The 16,826-nt window shown below is 45.3% G+C and overlaps 2 protein-coding genes across 4 annotated transcripts in view; one reads left to right on the top strand and one right to left on the bottom strand.

The window, feature by feature from the left end:
• Positions 1-1,594: 1,594 nt before the first annotated feature.
• On the bottom strand, positions 1,595-9,730 carry spg7 (SPG7 matrix AAA peptidase subunit, paraplegin). Its single transcript, XM_018752466.2, has 17 exons — positions 9,422-9,730; positions 8,581-8,683; positions 7,927-8,016; positions 7,314-7,555; positions 7,062-7,201; positions 6,538-6,640; positions 6,324-6,449; positions 6,072-6,234; positions 5,816-5,989; positions 5,080-5,204; positions 4,736-4,838; positions 4,249-4,359; positions 4,033-4,148; positions 3,483-3,639; positions 2,527-2,690; positions 2,292-2,369; positions 1,595-2,142 (listed from the first exon to the last, which is right to left on the bottom strand). Exons 1-17 carry the CDS (start codon positions 9,617-9,619, stop codon positions 1,927-1,929), a joined length of 2,409 nt encoding a protein of 802 aa, XP_018607982.2. The 5' UTR covers positions 9,620-9,730; the 3' UTR covers positions 1,595-1,926.
• Positions 9,731-11,688: 1,958 nt separating this feature from the next.
• The window catches only part of ankrd11 (ankyrin repeat domain 11), an 84,741-nt gene continuing 79,603 nt past the window's right edge, over positions 11,689-16,826 (top strand). For all 3 annotated transcript variants that reach the window (XM_018752588.2, XM_029256400.1, XM_029256401.1), the window contains exon 1: positions 11,689-12,031. The gene's annotated coding sequence lies outside the window, so the exon portion shown is untranslated. The remainder of the gene's footprint in view (positions 12,032-16,826) is intronic.

Genomic DNA, 16,826 nt, shown 5'->3' with positions numbered 1-16,826 from the left:
ATTGCTCCGGGGTAATTCACATTGTTCTTTTTAATTTATCAGTTATTCACACATTGAGCAATAAACTAAACAAGGACCCAATGAGCACAGCATGTTGATTGTGAACAACTTTCTAAAACTGCATACTGCTACCAAAACACACATGCATACCCAAAATCAGCTAAATGTTTCCTGCTAATTGCTCTGCTGTCCTCTGGTGTCTCTGCAATCATTCAATTAACACACCCAATGTTGCTGTTAGTCACTCTCGTGGAATTCCATACACTTTGCATGATGCCACGCTCTCTTAAAGCAACACTCCCATTTTTAACGCCAACAGATGCAGAGATCTAATTGCAGCCTTGCTGACTATAGTACATTATTGCATGCCCGCTTCATTTGTATGACTTTTTTGGACACGCGTTGGATCAGTTCATCATTCATCAGTTTTTTCTTCCATAAATTGAAAATTGGGTATGAAAGAGCCGTTGTACCAAAATTTCAGATAGCGTTTGTAATTTGAGGGATGCCTGTATTTGGGTTTGAGGAGAGATGTGAGGTATGAGTTATAGAGAAAGACAGGTTTAGGGCAACTGGTGGACAACTGTTTCATTAGCAGTGAAATTACTCACAGCACAATTCCAGGGCCCAGATGAAGCTGGTTGCTCATCAGGACTGTTGAGAATGCAAATTCAGCCCTAATTTGTATCCATTATTGCCTATATTAACACACAAATAGGAAAAAATATTAAATTCAACAGTAAAATAATATTTTATGAGCAACACAAGTGGGGTCTATAAACCAGAGAAGGTGTTTAGGGAGTCCACGATGAGAACCTTCATTAAATTAACACTTTTGCCTTTTTGTTTTATAGAATGTTCAGTTGTGTGTACTTTTTCAAGTTTTAGTACAATGGAAATTTAGTTATGCAGCTTTTTTTGTATATTGCATTACAATGGTCAGCATTCTGCATGACAAGACAGACTATATAAACCACTTTTCCTTATTAAAATGATTAATTTTTGCTCTAAGTATGCTTTTGATATAGGCTGGTTCCACAAGTTACAAACGGTTATAAATTAAAGATATGAACATTGTCCAGTTTAAATTATTTTTTCTAAAAATTCTTTATCAGAGCAAACATGGACTGTTTACACACCCGGTAGGTAAACAGCAGCAAAGGCCCCCCCCCAAAACTATGAGGCCACCTTAATTCAACTCATTTCCAAAATGTTTCCAGGTCATGCCTGGAGTTCCTGAGTATCAGTGACCAATAAGATTATAAACCTAACTGGCAAATAAACTGTAGACACTGTATTATCAAACTCTGACTGATAAGGACTAAGTGTAAATGTAACAGAATGAGTTATGAACTGTTGTCCCAGTCCTGTCTGCTTTAGCTTCCCAACAGCAGAGGTCAATGAATGTGAATCTGAAATCTGCCTACTGCGAATTAGGCTAAACAGGTACAAGACACCTCTAATACTCCCATCGTCCCTGTGGGGGTTAAAGTGATGCAAATGCCACTTCTCAGATCTTTACTTTCCCCCTCCAAGCTGCTAAAGTGCATACACACACGGACAGCTCCATCTGTACCCATGACCCATGCATATGGTCTCCGAGGTTTGTGCTGGCTGCTGGCATGTAGTGCAAGCTGTAGATTCATTTAACTTAAAATTTTCTGCCGGCATCACCTTTTACTGAAATTTCTCTCCAGTGTTGATTGGTTTAACTTAAATACTCTAGTAGGAGTGGGCTTATCAGAAGCGTTTTAACAGAAGTTCTACCCTGGCTGGGTCATCAGGCTCCATACAACACCACAGACAGATGGAGGTCCTGAGAGAGGACAGGGCACAGGATGCCCCCCACAAAGCACTTCAGATTCCAGCTCATATGCTTGTCCACACACCCCCAGTTAGTGCATGAAGGTGTGGGGATACAGAAGCTCATGCAGGTCCCAGGGTAAGCTCCTCATCCTCTTCCTTGCGGGGGCGTCTCTTGGGTTTGCGGGGCTCGTCCTCCTCCGTGTCCTGCTTGTCCCTCTCTGCCTCGATCCAGCTCTGGGGGGCAATTAGTTTCTTGGGTCCATGTGGCGGGGGCCCCAGAAGTGCCTCGATGTCATCATAGTTCACCACCTCATGCTCCAGCAACGCATTGGCAAGCTGGAGGTTATAGAGATAAGACATTCAGGGAGAGAGCGGGGAAAAAACAAAAGGTGAGATGTACTCCACAGGTAGAACAGTCCCTGAGGAGTACTTCTACTGTATGGCAAGAAAGCAGTGAAGCTACAGGAAGCCACCAAAGCTCTCACCCCTATCAGCTTGTCTCTGTTATCCAGCAGCAGTTTCTCGGTCTGCCGGTACGCTCGGGAAATGAGCATCTTGGCCTCCTGAGACACCACAACACATGTCAAAAGAGCTCAAGCTGAGTAGCTGTTCCCAAAATTGTCAGATTCTATTTTCTGCAAACAGAGGTTATTAATCTCCAAGCTTGCACCCATTATTGTTGGTACTGAAAGGTCACACGACCCCCAACTAGTCACCCACATGGTCCATTTGGTGCTGCAGGCCCTGGCTGAAAGGCCTGCGTCCGATGGCGCCCTCTTCCACCGTCTCAGGGAAGGACACCTGGCCCACGCTGTCCACCATACCATACTGCTTCACCATGGAGTAGGCGACACGCGTTACCTTGCGCAGGTCATCCTGGGCGCCTGCAGGAACAACGACAACATCCTGAGTTCAGGTACACTCAGAGTAAGGGACCGTTAACCACATATGAGCAAACAGATGAGTTTCCACTGATGAGAGAGGGATGGGAACTTTATTGGTCAAGTAGCTTTGCACACATAAGTAATGTGCTGCACTGCATTTCTCTCGTTCATTGAGCACTTAATGATTACGGCCATTACATTACTGTTACAGGTGATCCCCGATTTGTGATGGTTCGACTTGCGATTTTTTTTTTTTTTTACTTTACGATGGTGAACTGGCAACAGACATTCAGTAGAAACGGTACTTGAAATTTTGAATTCTGATTGTTTTTTTTTTTTCCTGGGCTATATGCGGAGCGATAGCCTCTCACGATGCTGGGCAGCGACAGCAATGGCGATCCACATCTCCTCAGTCTGTCACACAGAGGTGTGTATTAGGTGTATTAAATGCATTTTCGACTTATGATGGGTTTCGGGGAAAGTAACGCCATCGCAAATTGGGGACCACCTGTATTTATACCAATATTAATACCTATTTTTGACCAATATGTAAGTCAAAAAGACAGCAGCATTAGGTACAAAGTGTGATGGTGATACCCTCAACACATGTATTTTTATAACATACATATATTAACAGTGCAGAGTTTTAATTATTCACATTAAGTATAGAAGCTGGACACCAGCTTGTTTGTCCTATCTCTTCCTGGAACACATGATGGTTGGTGGGAAGGGTCTACAGCGACCTCTACTGCTCAGAGATGGGGCCTCCCAGACCGAGCGAGCGTGCTATACCTGTGGTCACCTTGTTGAAGGTGATAGCCTCTGCAGCCCGTCCCCCAAGGGCCATGCACATCCTCTCAAACAACTGCTCCTTGGTGAAGAGGTACTGGTCCCGCGGCAGGATCTGAGCAAATCCGAGGGCGGCGTTCGTGCGGGGCGCAATGGACACCTGAAGCACATAGACAGCTGAAGCCTTTCTGGGTCATGCTAATTCTAACATGGGACGGACGGACAGACAGACAGACAGACAGACAGACACCCTGGCTCTTTTACATGCCCCTCTTTAGATTACTGTGTTTACACTGTTCGAGGACAGACGTCCTGCAGGTTTCCTGAAGTTCAAATGCAACCTGGTTTTACCTTAAGTATTTACAGTTATCTGACACTTTCCTCCAAAGCCACTTACAATATGAGGTTTGTACACTAAGCCACTTTGGCACCACTATGCGCGTTCATTATTGTTAAAGTATTCATGATCAAAAGGAATCCAGCACATTCTAAGACCCTGACTTGGCATCTCATTGACTAGTGAAAACAGTGCTTTCCAAGAAGGAGCAGCTACCTTCATGACTGCCTCTGTGTGCTCTAGCAGCCATCCCACCAGAGCATGGCCAGACTCATGGAAGGCCACCACCCTCTGCTCCTCTTTGGACAAGATCTTGCTTTTCTTCACACTGCCTGCAGAAACACACAACACAGACCACCTGCTGGCTCTGCAGCATGTGTAGTCTCCAAGAGGAGCCCATCACTGTGGAAACAGGGTGTTGGGCAGCAATACCTGCAATGACCCTTTCCACAGCGTACTCAAAGCTGAAGGTGTCGATAGACTTGTATCCCTCTCTGGCTGCATGGAGCGCTGCCTCATTGCAGATGTTGGCGATGTCGGCTCCTGAGGACACCACACACACAGCAGTGAGGACAGAGGAGCACGTGTTCACCGCAGAGAGTAAACAGACACGTGGGCTGTGCGAATGTACTTACTGAGACACTCCAACTATCTGACACCTTTCTCCAAGGTGATTTACAAGGCTACACTGATTTACCCATTTACACAGCATGATCATTTTTGATTGTATCAATTCACGGTAAGCACCATAATCAAATGGTACTACAATAACAGGTGGCATTTGATGACACACCATTCAACTACAAGGCATCAGATCCAACCACTGCGTCACTGAGGATGCATCCACAGGATGAGAGTTGCCAAAGTAAATGGAAAATGAGGCTGGGGAGCAATATATTCTAGGTGTGTGAGCTCTCACCGCTGAAGCCTGGTGTGAGCTCTGCCAGACGCAGAGAGTAGAAGTCTGCAGGCTGTGTCAGCTTCAGGATCTTCAAGTGCTGCTCGAAGATCTCCTTCCTTTCCTACGTTGAGAAGGAAAATGGGAGGGGAGAGGGGTTGCATGCCAGTTGGACTGTTTTTATGTGACATTTGGGAAATAAGTCTGATGAGGAAATGAGCCTCCATGTCCTGCAAGCTCTTTTGCAGCAGTTACACATAGGACACCTGTGTATCGCTTCGCTCACTTTTCTCTCCAGTCTGCACCCCTACAGGTGTAGCCCAGGTGCACCCAAACTTTTGACCAGTACTGTCAGAGGAATTTACCTGCAGAGTGGGCAGGTCGATGAAGATATGTCTATCCAGCCTCCCAGGCCTCATGAGAGCATTATCCAGAATATCGGCCCGGTTGGTGGAGGCCAAGACGATGACATGATCCGTAGTCCCCATCCCTGCAGGAATTCACATAATCCCGTCTGTCACTCCTTAAATATGATTATAACCATCATTTGTTGTAGCCCCTCTTCCAAGGGAAAAAAGCCTCAAACCCAAAACTACAGGGACGAAGTTTAAAACCTGATTATCTTATTATAAATAGGCAGGCAAGGGCGGCACGGTGGCACAGCAAGTAGCGCTGCTGTCTCACAGCGCCTGGGTGGTATGAGAGGACGTGGGTTCGATCCGCACTCACTCTGTGTGGAGTTTGCATGCTCTCCCCGTGTCTGTGTGGGTTTCCTCCCACAGTCCAAAGACATGCTCTTCAGGTCCCCATAGTGTGTGAGTGACACAGAGAGGGTGTGTTTCACTGATGTATGGATGAGTGACCCATTGTAAGTAGTGTATCTAGCAGTGTAAGTCACCACGGTGAATAAGGAGTGTGGGCTGGTAACACTACATAGTATCCATTGGAAGTCGCTTTGGAGAAAAGCATCTGTTAAGTGAATAAATGTGAATGCAGAAATCAAGGAGTTTCCCTGCAAGACCCATTTAATCGAGTCGTGTGAGAGGAGGGGTTCATAAAGGGTCTATTTTGACATCTGAATGAGTCAGGACCTCCACCCACCATCCATCTCCACCAGGAGCTGGTTGAGGGTCTGTTCCTCCTCGGTGTTGGAGAAGCCCGAGATGTTTGTGGAGCGCTTCTTCCCCACAGCGTCGATCTCATCGATGTAGACGATGCACGGAGCTCGTGCTCGAGCCTCCTTGAACAAACTTCGCACTCGGGCTGCCCCCAGCCCTGGGGGAAAGAGGCGCGACGCTACCTTCAGGACCCCCAGTCAACAGCACGGCAACGGGGATGATGAGAAGCGGAACCTTACCCCCGATGACCTCCACGAACTCTGACCCTGCCATGGCCAGGAAGGGCACCTGAGCCTCTGTGGCAACAGCCTTAGCCAGGAGGGTCTTGCCACAGCCGGGGGGCCCGAGCAGGAGGCAACCCTTTGGCACTTTGGCCCCCAGCTGGAGGTACCGGTTTGGGTTCTGCCAGGACAGAAGAGCGGTACTGTGCGGTCAACGGGACCAGCCTCCACCCGACCACTGCTGCCGAACCCACGACGCCGAGCCCGTACCTTCAGGTAGTCCACAAACTCCTTTACCTCCATCTTGGCCTCATGCATACCCGCCACGTCTCGGAAGCTCACCCCTTTCCCAGACTTGCCATCTACAATGGTGAAGCGTGCCATTTTCAGCTGGTTCTGGCAGAGTCAGAGACACAAGGGTGTGAATGGGGAGGCTCTACCCCCAGCGGGGTTGTCGGGGACAACGAACCGCAAACATACTCACAAAGGCACTGAAGCCGCCCTCCCTGCCGCCCATCCCAGCCAGACGGAAGATGTACCAGAGGATGGCCACCCCGATAGCTGCCATGCCCAGAGCATAGAGGGCGCTGCAACAAATAATATGTTGAGATGGTTAATAACAGCAAAAATAATAAATTTTGTTAATAACAAAAATCACTTTAACACTGGAACTGCAATGACTATTCAAATTCCACAAGGGGCCCTACTACTGGACTCTGTCCCTGAGCTGTGCACTGAATATTCATACATCATCCGCAATCACTTGGTGGTCTGCAGCCTATCCTGGAGGTATAGGGTGGGAGGACAGAAGAAGTCCATCACAAGGAAGCCACACACTCACATACACGCTGCTTGATGATTTATGTTTCAGCCAAAACACACGGCCTGGGACTGTGGGAGGAAACCAGAGCACACAGACGACACCCACATGAACCGGGGGGGAAACATACCGACTCCATACAGGCTGAGCTTGATTCAAAGCCACAGCCAGTGAAGGACAACACTCACTTGCCAAAGAAACCAGTGCGTTTGTAAAGCACAGGGATCCTATCCTTGGTGTCGATGTTGAGCTCATCCTCAGCTGCTCGGAGCTTCTCCTCGAACTTATCAATGTTTGCTACCTGCATGCGGTACATGAGGGCGAGCCGCTGCGGACAGAAGGAGCCCAGGTCACCGCACAGGGCGCAGAACCTCAAAGTCTGAACAATATACACCGCGAGCTGAGGGAGACCAGTAAAAAGGTGTGTACATGGGACTCACAGGTCTCCCGAAGATGACCGCTCCGGGGTGCAGGTAGATCTCGACAATGTCGCTTTCAGGGACCACCTGCACGTGCATCACCTCCCCCTTGGCCAGCATCTCGTTGACAAAGTCATTCCAAGAGATGTTTCCTCCGCTCGAGTTGATGGTGTTGAGCACGCTCATGATGAGGGCGATGATGAAGAGCACGCGTAGGCGCTCGCGGTACATCTGCTCCTCCCGCTCGCGCCGCTTCTTCTCCTCTGAAAAGCAGAGGCATTTGTGAACGCTGAGCTCCGACACACTTGACTTATGCTTCCAGAAGTATTGTTGATAAAAGACTTTGAAAATAATGTTTATTACACATTTCAAATGCAACAATTCATTTCTCATCCATTTTCAAGAATTTATGTGTAACGCGCCTTACTTCAACTCACTTCAAAAGTGTTTACAATTTGTCTCTGACGCACCCAAGTCCGGGTCATTCTAACCGTTCCAGAACGAAGAAGCGTCTGTTACCATGGAGACCATCAAATAAAGGGAGAATGTGATGCTGACTTTTTTATTAAAAAAAAAAAAAAAAAAAAAAAAAATTAAAGACATTTTTCCAGCCTGGAATGAGGTTCAGATCTACCTTCATCTTCCTCTGGTGATTTTCCTTTACTGCCACTGCTCTTTTTTCCATCTCGCCTACACTGGGAAGTGCTGAAGAAGTCTGTGGAGCCTAAAGAGTGAAGAGCTCATTACTTGCAAAATAAAGCATCCAAGTGTCATGGATATACAGTATTGATAGGTGTGTAACTCCCTGGGGGCAGCATGGGGTCTAGTAGTGAGAGTTGGCACCTTCAAATCCCTGGTCTTACTGCAGTACCCATCATCACACTACTCACCACGAACTCATACAGTAAAATCTACCCTGCTTTATAAATTAGTACGTTCAGCAGCTTAATGTACACACCTTACATCGTAAGTCACTCTGGAGAAAAGTGCAGGATAAACAGCAAGGGTTGAAGTGCAAGCTTAAGTGCCACCTAGTCCAATGTGACTCGTGATTTTCATAGTAAGAGTGACTTACAGTGGTTTAACACAGGCTTCTTCTGCACATGTCTTTGGGTTGCAAACAGGGAAATCTTTCAAACCCTGCAGGTGTTACCTGCTGCACCACCATGTCACTCCAGGTAAATAAGCAAGGCAGTGAAGTTACTATAGAGGCACACATGTAAACTTCTTGGGTGTACGCTATAGTTAGTCACGGGATGGTGTCACACACACGTGTTCAGAGGCTCACCCAGGATCTTCCACAGTCCCACCGGGTTCTGGATCAGCTGTTTGTCAGTCAGGATCCCTCTGACACCCAGAATTCTGGCGCTCAGTGTCCCATGTAGAAGGTGCTGCAGTGCACAACACAGAAGATCTAAAGGTGTACTCCTGTAGTAAACTTTACTGTACACTCAAGTCACTTGTTACAGCGAACCCGTGGACACTCAATGTTACTGTGTATCACTCAGTCTGCGACTGAATCATACAGCGATGGCAATAAAGGACAACTGATTGAACAGGCACATGATACACTGGCTCCTCGGGTTACTCACAGCTCAGTTTATGAAAACATGAACAAGTACAACCCCACCCCCTAAAATGGCACGTTTTCCTCCACTTTCTGGTGGCGTACAGCAGGCTCGGCAGCAGGTGGCGCAGCAGTTAGAGCCATTTGCCTCTGAATTCAAAGGTCCCGGGTTCGAATCTGCCTCGTGCCGTAGTAGGGATTTCAGCGGAATTGATACAGTAGAAAATACCCAATCGCTGTAAGTAGCTTCACACTAAGGAGCATGTTCTCCCGTGTTTTTGTGGGTTTCATGTTTCGGGTTGGTTAGTGACTCCGAGTGTGTGTAGAAGGGAAGGTAGTGTAACTACCCTGCGATGGAGTGGTGTCCTGTCCAGTGTATCACACACCGTGACCGTACCGCCGGAGAGACTCCACACCCACCGTGTCATTTTCTGACTGAGCAGACTTAAATTACTGAACGCGACTTTCAACTTACGGTCAGATTCATGTCCGAACCGTGCCCGTGTCGTAAGTCGGGAGTACATAACTGAGAAGGGGCTGTGCTGTGTGGTGGTAGTCGTACCTGTCCTGCTGCGCTGTCAAAGCCGCGCGCGCACTCCGTAACCCACGCACTGGGGCCGGAGTGCGCGCAGCAGTCCCTCGCGCGCGACCCGGTCACACGGAGCACGCGGCCGGATCTGTCCGCGGGACAGAAAAGGAGGCTCCAGGCGGGCCGCCGAGAGCCACGGCTCAGCTGCAGAAGTGCCGCTAACGCCGCCATGTTCCGACTGGAGGGGAGACGCTGCCTCCCCGCGACACCGACACAACGTCTGACGGGTCGCGAGAACAAGGAAAACGCGACGTCAAGCCGAACTGTTATTGCGCCGCTGCGAAAACCCCGCCCCTTGTCGCGAGCTGACCTTTCACCTTCAGAGCGCGTAAATAAATGAAAAGAACTGCACAAATCAGCATTATAAATGTGCCACCGTTCATTATATTTAAATTTAAGCCATATTTGAAACAAACATCTAAATTTATATTAAACCATCAGAATGGAACGGACGCGATTGGCTTTATATGACGTCATCATTAATGGCAGAAACCAAAGAAAACTTTTTTTAAACGTAAGCAACAAAAACAGCAATATCGATATAAACACGAGAACATATAGCATTCCACAACCATCTCAAAAAAAGTGAAAGGAACAGCATCAGCGGTGCATATACAACAAAAACACACATTATGAAAAAAAGGTTAAACTGTAAGGATGAGTCGACTTTTTTTTTTTCCCTGATTTACAGTTTTAAATTTGTTGCACGTGCCGGGCCTTTGCATTTAATTTAAAATTTCCAGAGGTAGGAGTCTTCCCTGACCATTTTATTTTGTGTATGTACGTACAAATATCATATAAAGCCAATTACACAAGATAGCTTTATTTTCAATGGCATTACGTTTATCATCGCATAATTTCTTTAGAAGTAAATAATATCAGTTTGCCTCTTTTTAAATATAAGATTACACAGTTACTCAGTTCATTCCAAAGAGTTTATTATTTTTTTTAACCAGGGGACATAACCAGAATACACGTTGAATAGTTTCATGGGAAAACAGGTTCAAAGAAGCTGAACAAAGACTTCTGTACATGTTACATCTACTTAAAATTGCTTTAGTGACATTATTATCAGAAAATCTGAAAAATAAAATCAATTTCAAATTATGGTTTTTGAAACTTTATGGGATCTTTGAAACAATAAAAAATGGTCGGAAGTAACACTTCGTATTGAAATGAATGCTATTTATGGCTGTGCAATTTATTTTACGTCCTCCTTTTCAAATACAGCTCAACGTGTCTGATCTATAATCGAAGTTGTAATTTAATAAAAGGAGGATTACGAAAATAAATCACGTCGCACACGTTTCTAAATTACATATTTTGCCACCAGGCAGTGCTGTTCTCAAGGGTTATTCTCTCTAGTCTATCTGTCACTCCATACTGCCAGGAGTTTGACGTTAGCACATTACAAATTATACTGTTAATCAGCCAATGCAAAATAATAAGGCTCATCTTTATTATTTAGCACTTAACTGTGTGTTGAATTTTAGCCTATTGTTCAGGTATATTATTAAGATCTATTGTCTGTCTATTATTAAGATTACTACCATCCATGTTTATGCAAATATGAGTTTTGTTTCTCTTGAAATCATGTATGTGCATAGATTATTCAAATCAATTAAGTATTTAAGCCTTTAGTCCAATTCCCCATATTCTCAGGGAGCAGCAGATTTCTGGTGTTTGCAAAACCAAATTATCATTATGTCAGATATACAATACAATCTACTATCTCTCATACAGAAACTTGCTCTTTTTCTTTTTCAAAAACACATACTACTGCGAGAAAAGAATAGAAATAAATATTAAAATGACGTAAGGTCTTGTTAAAAATGCATGACAAGGAGGAAGGACGAATCGCTTAGGGGCGGTACAAGAGCGGGTAAACCAAAACAACACGACTAGACAGTTAACAGCTCTGCACAGGGAGGTCTACCCTCCCATCTGACCTATCCGAAATCCTAGAACGTTCTCCATTTCCTTTGCGTGCTCCTCTGAGTGTCTAATGGAGATTCGGTGAGCTCTAGTAAACTGAACTACATAGGAGTCCATGTTGGATCTTACAAATCGCTTTACGGCACCGTGCGCGGTGGCCTCGGATAGATCCGGAATGGTCGCCGTTTCGTGCTCGAATATTGTCGAAACCGCCTACATTCAACAACCAATAGCTGTTCGCATTTCAAAGCGCCTCCTTCCCTTTCCGTCAGTAGCGCGGTCGACGTCAGAGACCGCCCCGAGACGGTTAGCGAGTCGCGAGGCTGAGGTTGACGAGAAAATAAGCGGAAAAACAACATCAAAATAAAACGAGTCTGCAGCGCACGGAGACCTTCAAGATACGCCGACGGAACTCTCGCAACAACGGGGAGCAATTAAGTACCTTCGAGTGCAAGGTTGGGAGTGCTGAACGGCGTTTTTTTCCGTGTGGGATACTCGAACGGCGGATCGCGGGCGAGCGGGAGACGGGCGCCGTCGTTGCTCGCATGTTCCTGGGCGCGTGTCCACTCGAGGGCGAGGCCTCACATGGCAGCGGCCGCGTTTGGCTGGAGTAGTGGAGCGGATACAGTGTAGTGCTGCCTGGAGCCGGTAAGACGACCTTTCTTTAAATTATGTGAACGATGTGCGAACATGCACATGGTTTTATCACCAAGCCAAGACAACTGACAAGAGGAGGCTTACTGATTTTGTTTGTCTCCGACTTCCTTACGATTCTCTTGATCCCTCGCCTCGGGCCGCTCAGGCAGGCCTCAGTGAGTGATGTACTAAACTAAACTGGTACAGAAAAGCCATCCTATTTACTCAGTTTAGTTGTACTAGTTTATTTTGTGGGGGACCAGCCGTCGTGTGACTCTGCATTACTAAATCTTTATAAGCCTAAACATGCATAGTGCTGTCAGTGCTCAGAGCCCTCCTTGCCTTCTGGTACTCAAGATGGTGTGCAGCTTGTAACCGTCCAAACCAAGGTAATCCCGGTGTTAATATTATAATAAGGTATTCTGCCTTCATCAGAATTTATTATTGCTCACGATCAGCATCGTTTTCATACTGGGTTACTTGGCATAGTTTTGTGTGTCAAGAATTAAAGTATGATATGTATCATGTTATTTTGAGAGCAAAGAGAAGGAAGTCTGTAATTTCCCACTATGACATGTCTATGTTTCACACGGGGGCCAAGGAGGTTACATTTTATTTCTTGGAATTTGATATAGCATCGTGGAATTGTGTTGTTTATTATGGTATTTGGAGAATCTGCTGGCAGAATCATGGCCTTGTTTTGGCACATGATTGGAGAAATGGTAATCTTTTTTTTTTTTTAGTCCGTCTCATTTTGGTGTAGTAGTGGTGGCAATGCATTAGTTTACTAAGGTGAGAAGTCGCTTCAGTTGTGCAAAATACTGGGGTATTCATACGTAATATGGAAGTATGCCGGTTGCCTGTTTTATAGTGATGTAGTGGTGCATATTGTTGAAATTTTTAGAATTGACTTATTATATTACTATAGTATTTAGATTCATTCTGTTATTGATGCATTGTAGAGATTGCATTATTTTTAAACATTGCTTGTGCACCAGGGGATTCCCACCCATGTCAGAAAAAGGAAAACTGTCATCTTGCCTGGCTTTTCTCAAGCCTTAGAAAGCGTCATCATTGACTGAGGTGAACATATATGGTACTGTCTTTGTTTTGAAGCAATGGATTTCCAAACCATGACAAACAACATGTTTGACACATGTCAGAGAAGTGTTTTAAGAAGCAAGGGTACACAGAATCACTGAAGGAAGAAAATATATGCATTATTGCTGGGTGATGTTTTTAATTTTTTTTGGATGATTTTTCTGTTTAATTTTAGTGAAATTAGCTGCAAACAAAGCAGAAAATGCAAATTTTTCTTGGTTTGCAGAATTCCACATCTGTTCTTTTTGTAGTTTATATTCTTCCTGGTTTTAATTTTGTGTCACATCCTGTTTTTAAAAAATAATGCTAAGCAAGGGTGATGTTGGAAATTGCAGAAAAAATCCAGTGCGTGTATGGCATTTGAAAATTAGTGTAAAATTACTTTCCATTAGTTTTTGCCTGTAAATACTGGAGTTTAATAGTAATTTGTTCTGCTCGTATTTCAGTTTATCAGACTTCCAGGCTCCAAGACCCTATGACGTATAAGAGGTGAAAACGAAGTGGTGTTATTGTTTTTTCGAGTTGGCATTGGTGTGGGACTTAAGTCACATCTTTTTATGTGAGTGTCACATTTAAATGAGTATTTAAATTAATTCAAGTCTTTATAATCTATTAGTTTGTTTGGAAATCATAATGAGCAAGAAGGATGTGTAATTTTTGTGGTCTTGGATCAGTAATTTGCTCTCTAGAAAGCAGATGGTTTCAGTGGCAGGTTCTTGGGTACAAGAGCAGAATGGTGCTGGACTGGAAAGTGGATTAAATGTGGTACTAGATGGTTTTGTAGGTTTATCGCTAAGAGTTGTCTGAATGTTCTTTGTTATGTGGGTTGTAATGGAACTCTGAAGGAGGCATTGCTCTGTGACCTATGCTGGAGACAGGAAATGATGCTCTCTGGGGGTTGGGGGGTCAGGAGCCCAGTTACTGCTGCTTCGTTCCAGGAGTTCTTTGGAAGGGGCCAGTCAGAGGCCTTGTTTCAGAGGGGGTTGGGATACATACTAGGACTTTTGTCCCTGTCCAAAATCCCCTATCTGAGGCCCCAGTTAAAGGTCCAAGCTGGGTCACATTTAGATGCAATTCCTCTGTCTCCCTGCTGAAACCTCCTGGTGTGCTGTGTAACAGGACACCTGAAACACAGCGGTCAGAAATGTGAGCTGCAGAGAGAACAACAAAGGGCCTTCACGGGACTGCGACAGTTGCTCTGGGGTCTCGTGCCATTGCAGTTACCTGTACGGTGACTGCAGGGAAGCACTGTTCAGAAGGTACCCGCATGCATTTCTAACACCATCACCACTTGGCTGCTTCTCAGGGTTTTGGTGGGGAAAAAAAGGTTTTTTTTCTGCTTGTTTAGTTCGGTTCTGTGTTTCAACAACATCCTCTCTCAGTAGTGCGGTGTGCAGTGAGCTGTAGGGGGTATACACATCCCAGCAGTTGAAAGTAGGACTTTGTTGACCATGAGCTGGTTGCACTCAATGCAAACTGAGTTCAACATCGACCACAAGGAACAAGCCTTGCAAGCTGTTCAGTTTGGCCACCTTGTTCATTTGCTCTTTCTCTATGAACAGAAAGTTGGATGATTTGTCTTGTAACAAATGAGTGGAGCTTTTCACCGCAGAGACGGAAACAAACTGAATGTGTTTCAACATTGGTCTGTATGTGATATTTTTTCCAGTGGCAGCAAATATGTGCCATTTATTTTGGGGTTTAGCTAGATACAGTGGCCCCACGTTGACACTGTCCACACAAGCAGAGGGAAAACAAGAAAATGATGTGGCATGTGTCTGCAGGGGCCCCAGCCTGTGCAGGGGGATGGGAGACACCAGACACTGTCACATTCTGGCCATGTGCCTGGCTGTGTGCAGGTTTTATTTCCCTGATGTTTGCTACTGTGTTGGTGTGTAGTGGAGGATTGCATTTATCCCCCCCCATTTTTCAGCAGTGGACAGTTTTATAATTACTGCCTCGTGCAGTCTCCCTGGGCTGCAGAGCACCATTTAAGCTCCATTAAAAATTCACCCTTCCCCCTTACCACCTGAAAAGAAAACAGCTGCTGTCCATCAACCACAGAGGGGCTTTGGTATGTCATCATGTGTATGTGTGTCTCTCCTAGCCCCACCCATGACCTCCCATACATCAAGAGAGATGGTTCAGCCCTTCTGCCGTCCGGTTACTTTTAAGGCAGCTTTTTTAGACACGATTCAAAGCAGGAACATCTGACTCTGGGTAACCACATGAGACAACAGTCCCATCAAACTTGTCTGCTAATGCAAGAGCATGTATGATCTGTTTCCCTTATGCCTGTTTGGGTCATATACACTGAAGTACAAAAACACTGGGGTGTCTATGTGTGAGGGGGAGGGGAAGTGGCAGCTTGGGTAACCCAGGTCAGCTGTCTCAGAAAATGGGGGTGGGGGAAGATTCAGAGAGAGCAGTTTGGTTTTCGATTGGTTGCAAGAAGCCAAGCTTTACTTTTCTAAGCGTCTTCAGATTGCAAGAGTTCCGGTACGCATTTCACATTCAGTGTATTCATTCATTGATACCCCCTGAGGACCTTCTGTCAATTTTTTTTCACCTTATAATTTGTCTTGGTGTGACTATGTTGAATTGATGAGCTTGAGTACACTTGCTAAAAATACTGGTTATTTCTTGTCAAATACCTCTTCTATGGAGGTATGGTCAACTTCGGGAGCTTCTGAATAAGTAATGTGATTTCCCCCCCTTCTCCAGGAACCGATTTGGCCTATGGCATGGTATTTATTACCTAGGTGCTATGAAATTGCTGCTGTTTTTAACCAGTGATAGAGGATACATTAACTGCTGTTCCAGACCTATGAAACATCTTCAGAAGAGATGTTTATTGTACCATCACTCCCAAAAATGCCCCCCCCCCCCCCGTTTTGTTATCACCATTTAGGACCTCCACAAGTAAGTAGAAACGCTGCATGAAAAACATATATGTCCAGTTCTGTTTTGATTTCTCATTCAGTTGAAAGCTCATAAGAATTTTCTTAAAATTGAAATACACAAATGTTCTGATTGCAGACAAGTGTTACTACGGGAGTCAGGATGTATATATGATTACTTATGTCACAAGTCTACAAATGTGTGAAATTCAGGTAATGATTTGTATCTGGAGTTTAAGAAAATGCCTAAAAATTGAGAGCAGTGAAATATTTCATTAGGGGCTTTGACTACAGGATTGGGAATGTGTGAATGTGGTCTACACACTGACTTATGCTGGTGGTTTGTAGTGCTGTTCGGTCTGGGGTGGGTGCTGGCCATGGCTGCAGTAGATCATCAGAGGACCTCTGGCTTCAACATGATTTTGCAGCTACTAAATTCAAAAGCTGGTGTTGCTGGTGAATGTAACATGGGAAGTTTGTGTTAATTTTCCTTTTGTCTTCTTGGTGCTGCCTTTCCACCCATTTCCCAGGGTTTTTAAAAAAAAATATTCCTTATGATGGCCTGTGGGGTGTGTCTTTGCCTGAATCACAATTACCCAGGCCTTTGATAGCAGCACCCTATTGATGGGACAGCTGGAGCCATTGACTTGGTCCATTTGCATTGAAATCCAGCTGCAGGAAAGGGTGGTTGGGCCCCTCTGGTCCTGGCCCCAGCTGGGGAGTGTGGGATTCTCTCCTGCCATGCTTTGTTTTCCCCCGACAGGCCCATATAGCCCATTTGGACATACAATACGCTTTATTTAATT

This window comes from Scleropages formosus, chromosome 11 (assembly GCF_900964775.1).
Source record: "Scleropages formosus chromosome 11, fSclFor1.1, whole genome shotgun sequence".
In the NCBI taxonomy this organism is placed as follows: Eukaryota; Metazoa; Chordata; class Actinopteri; order Osteoglossiformes; family Osteoglossidae; genus Scleropages; species Scleropages formosus.
Note: the sequence above shows the minus strand (reverse complement) of the source record. Positions and strands in the feature narration are given on the sequence as shown.

What these genes read in the sequence shown, in the direction of transcription:
- spg7 (XM_018752466.2), bottom strand. Translation starts at nt 9,619, where the DNA reads ATGGCGGCGTTAGCGGCACTTCTGCAGCTGAGCCGTGGCTCTCGGCGG. An exon ending in GTTCGTGGAGGTCATCGGGG is followed by an intron (nt 5,990 to 6,071) that starts GTAAGGTTCCGC and finishes TCTTTCCCCCAG; the next exon opens with GGCTGGGGGCAGCCCGAGTG. An exon ending in GCTCCTGGTGGAGATGGATG is followed by an intron (nt 5,205 to 5,815) that starts GTGGGTGGAGGT and finishes GAATTCCTGCAG; the next exon opens with GGATGGGGACTACGGATCAT.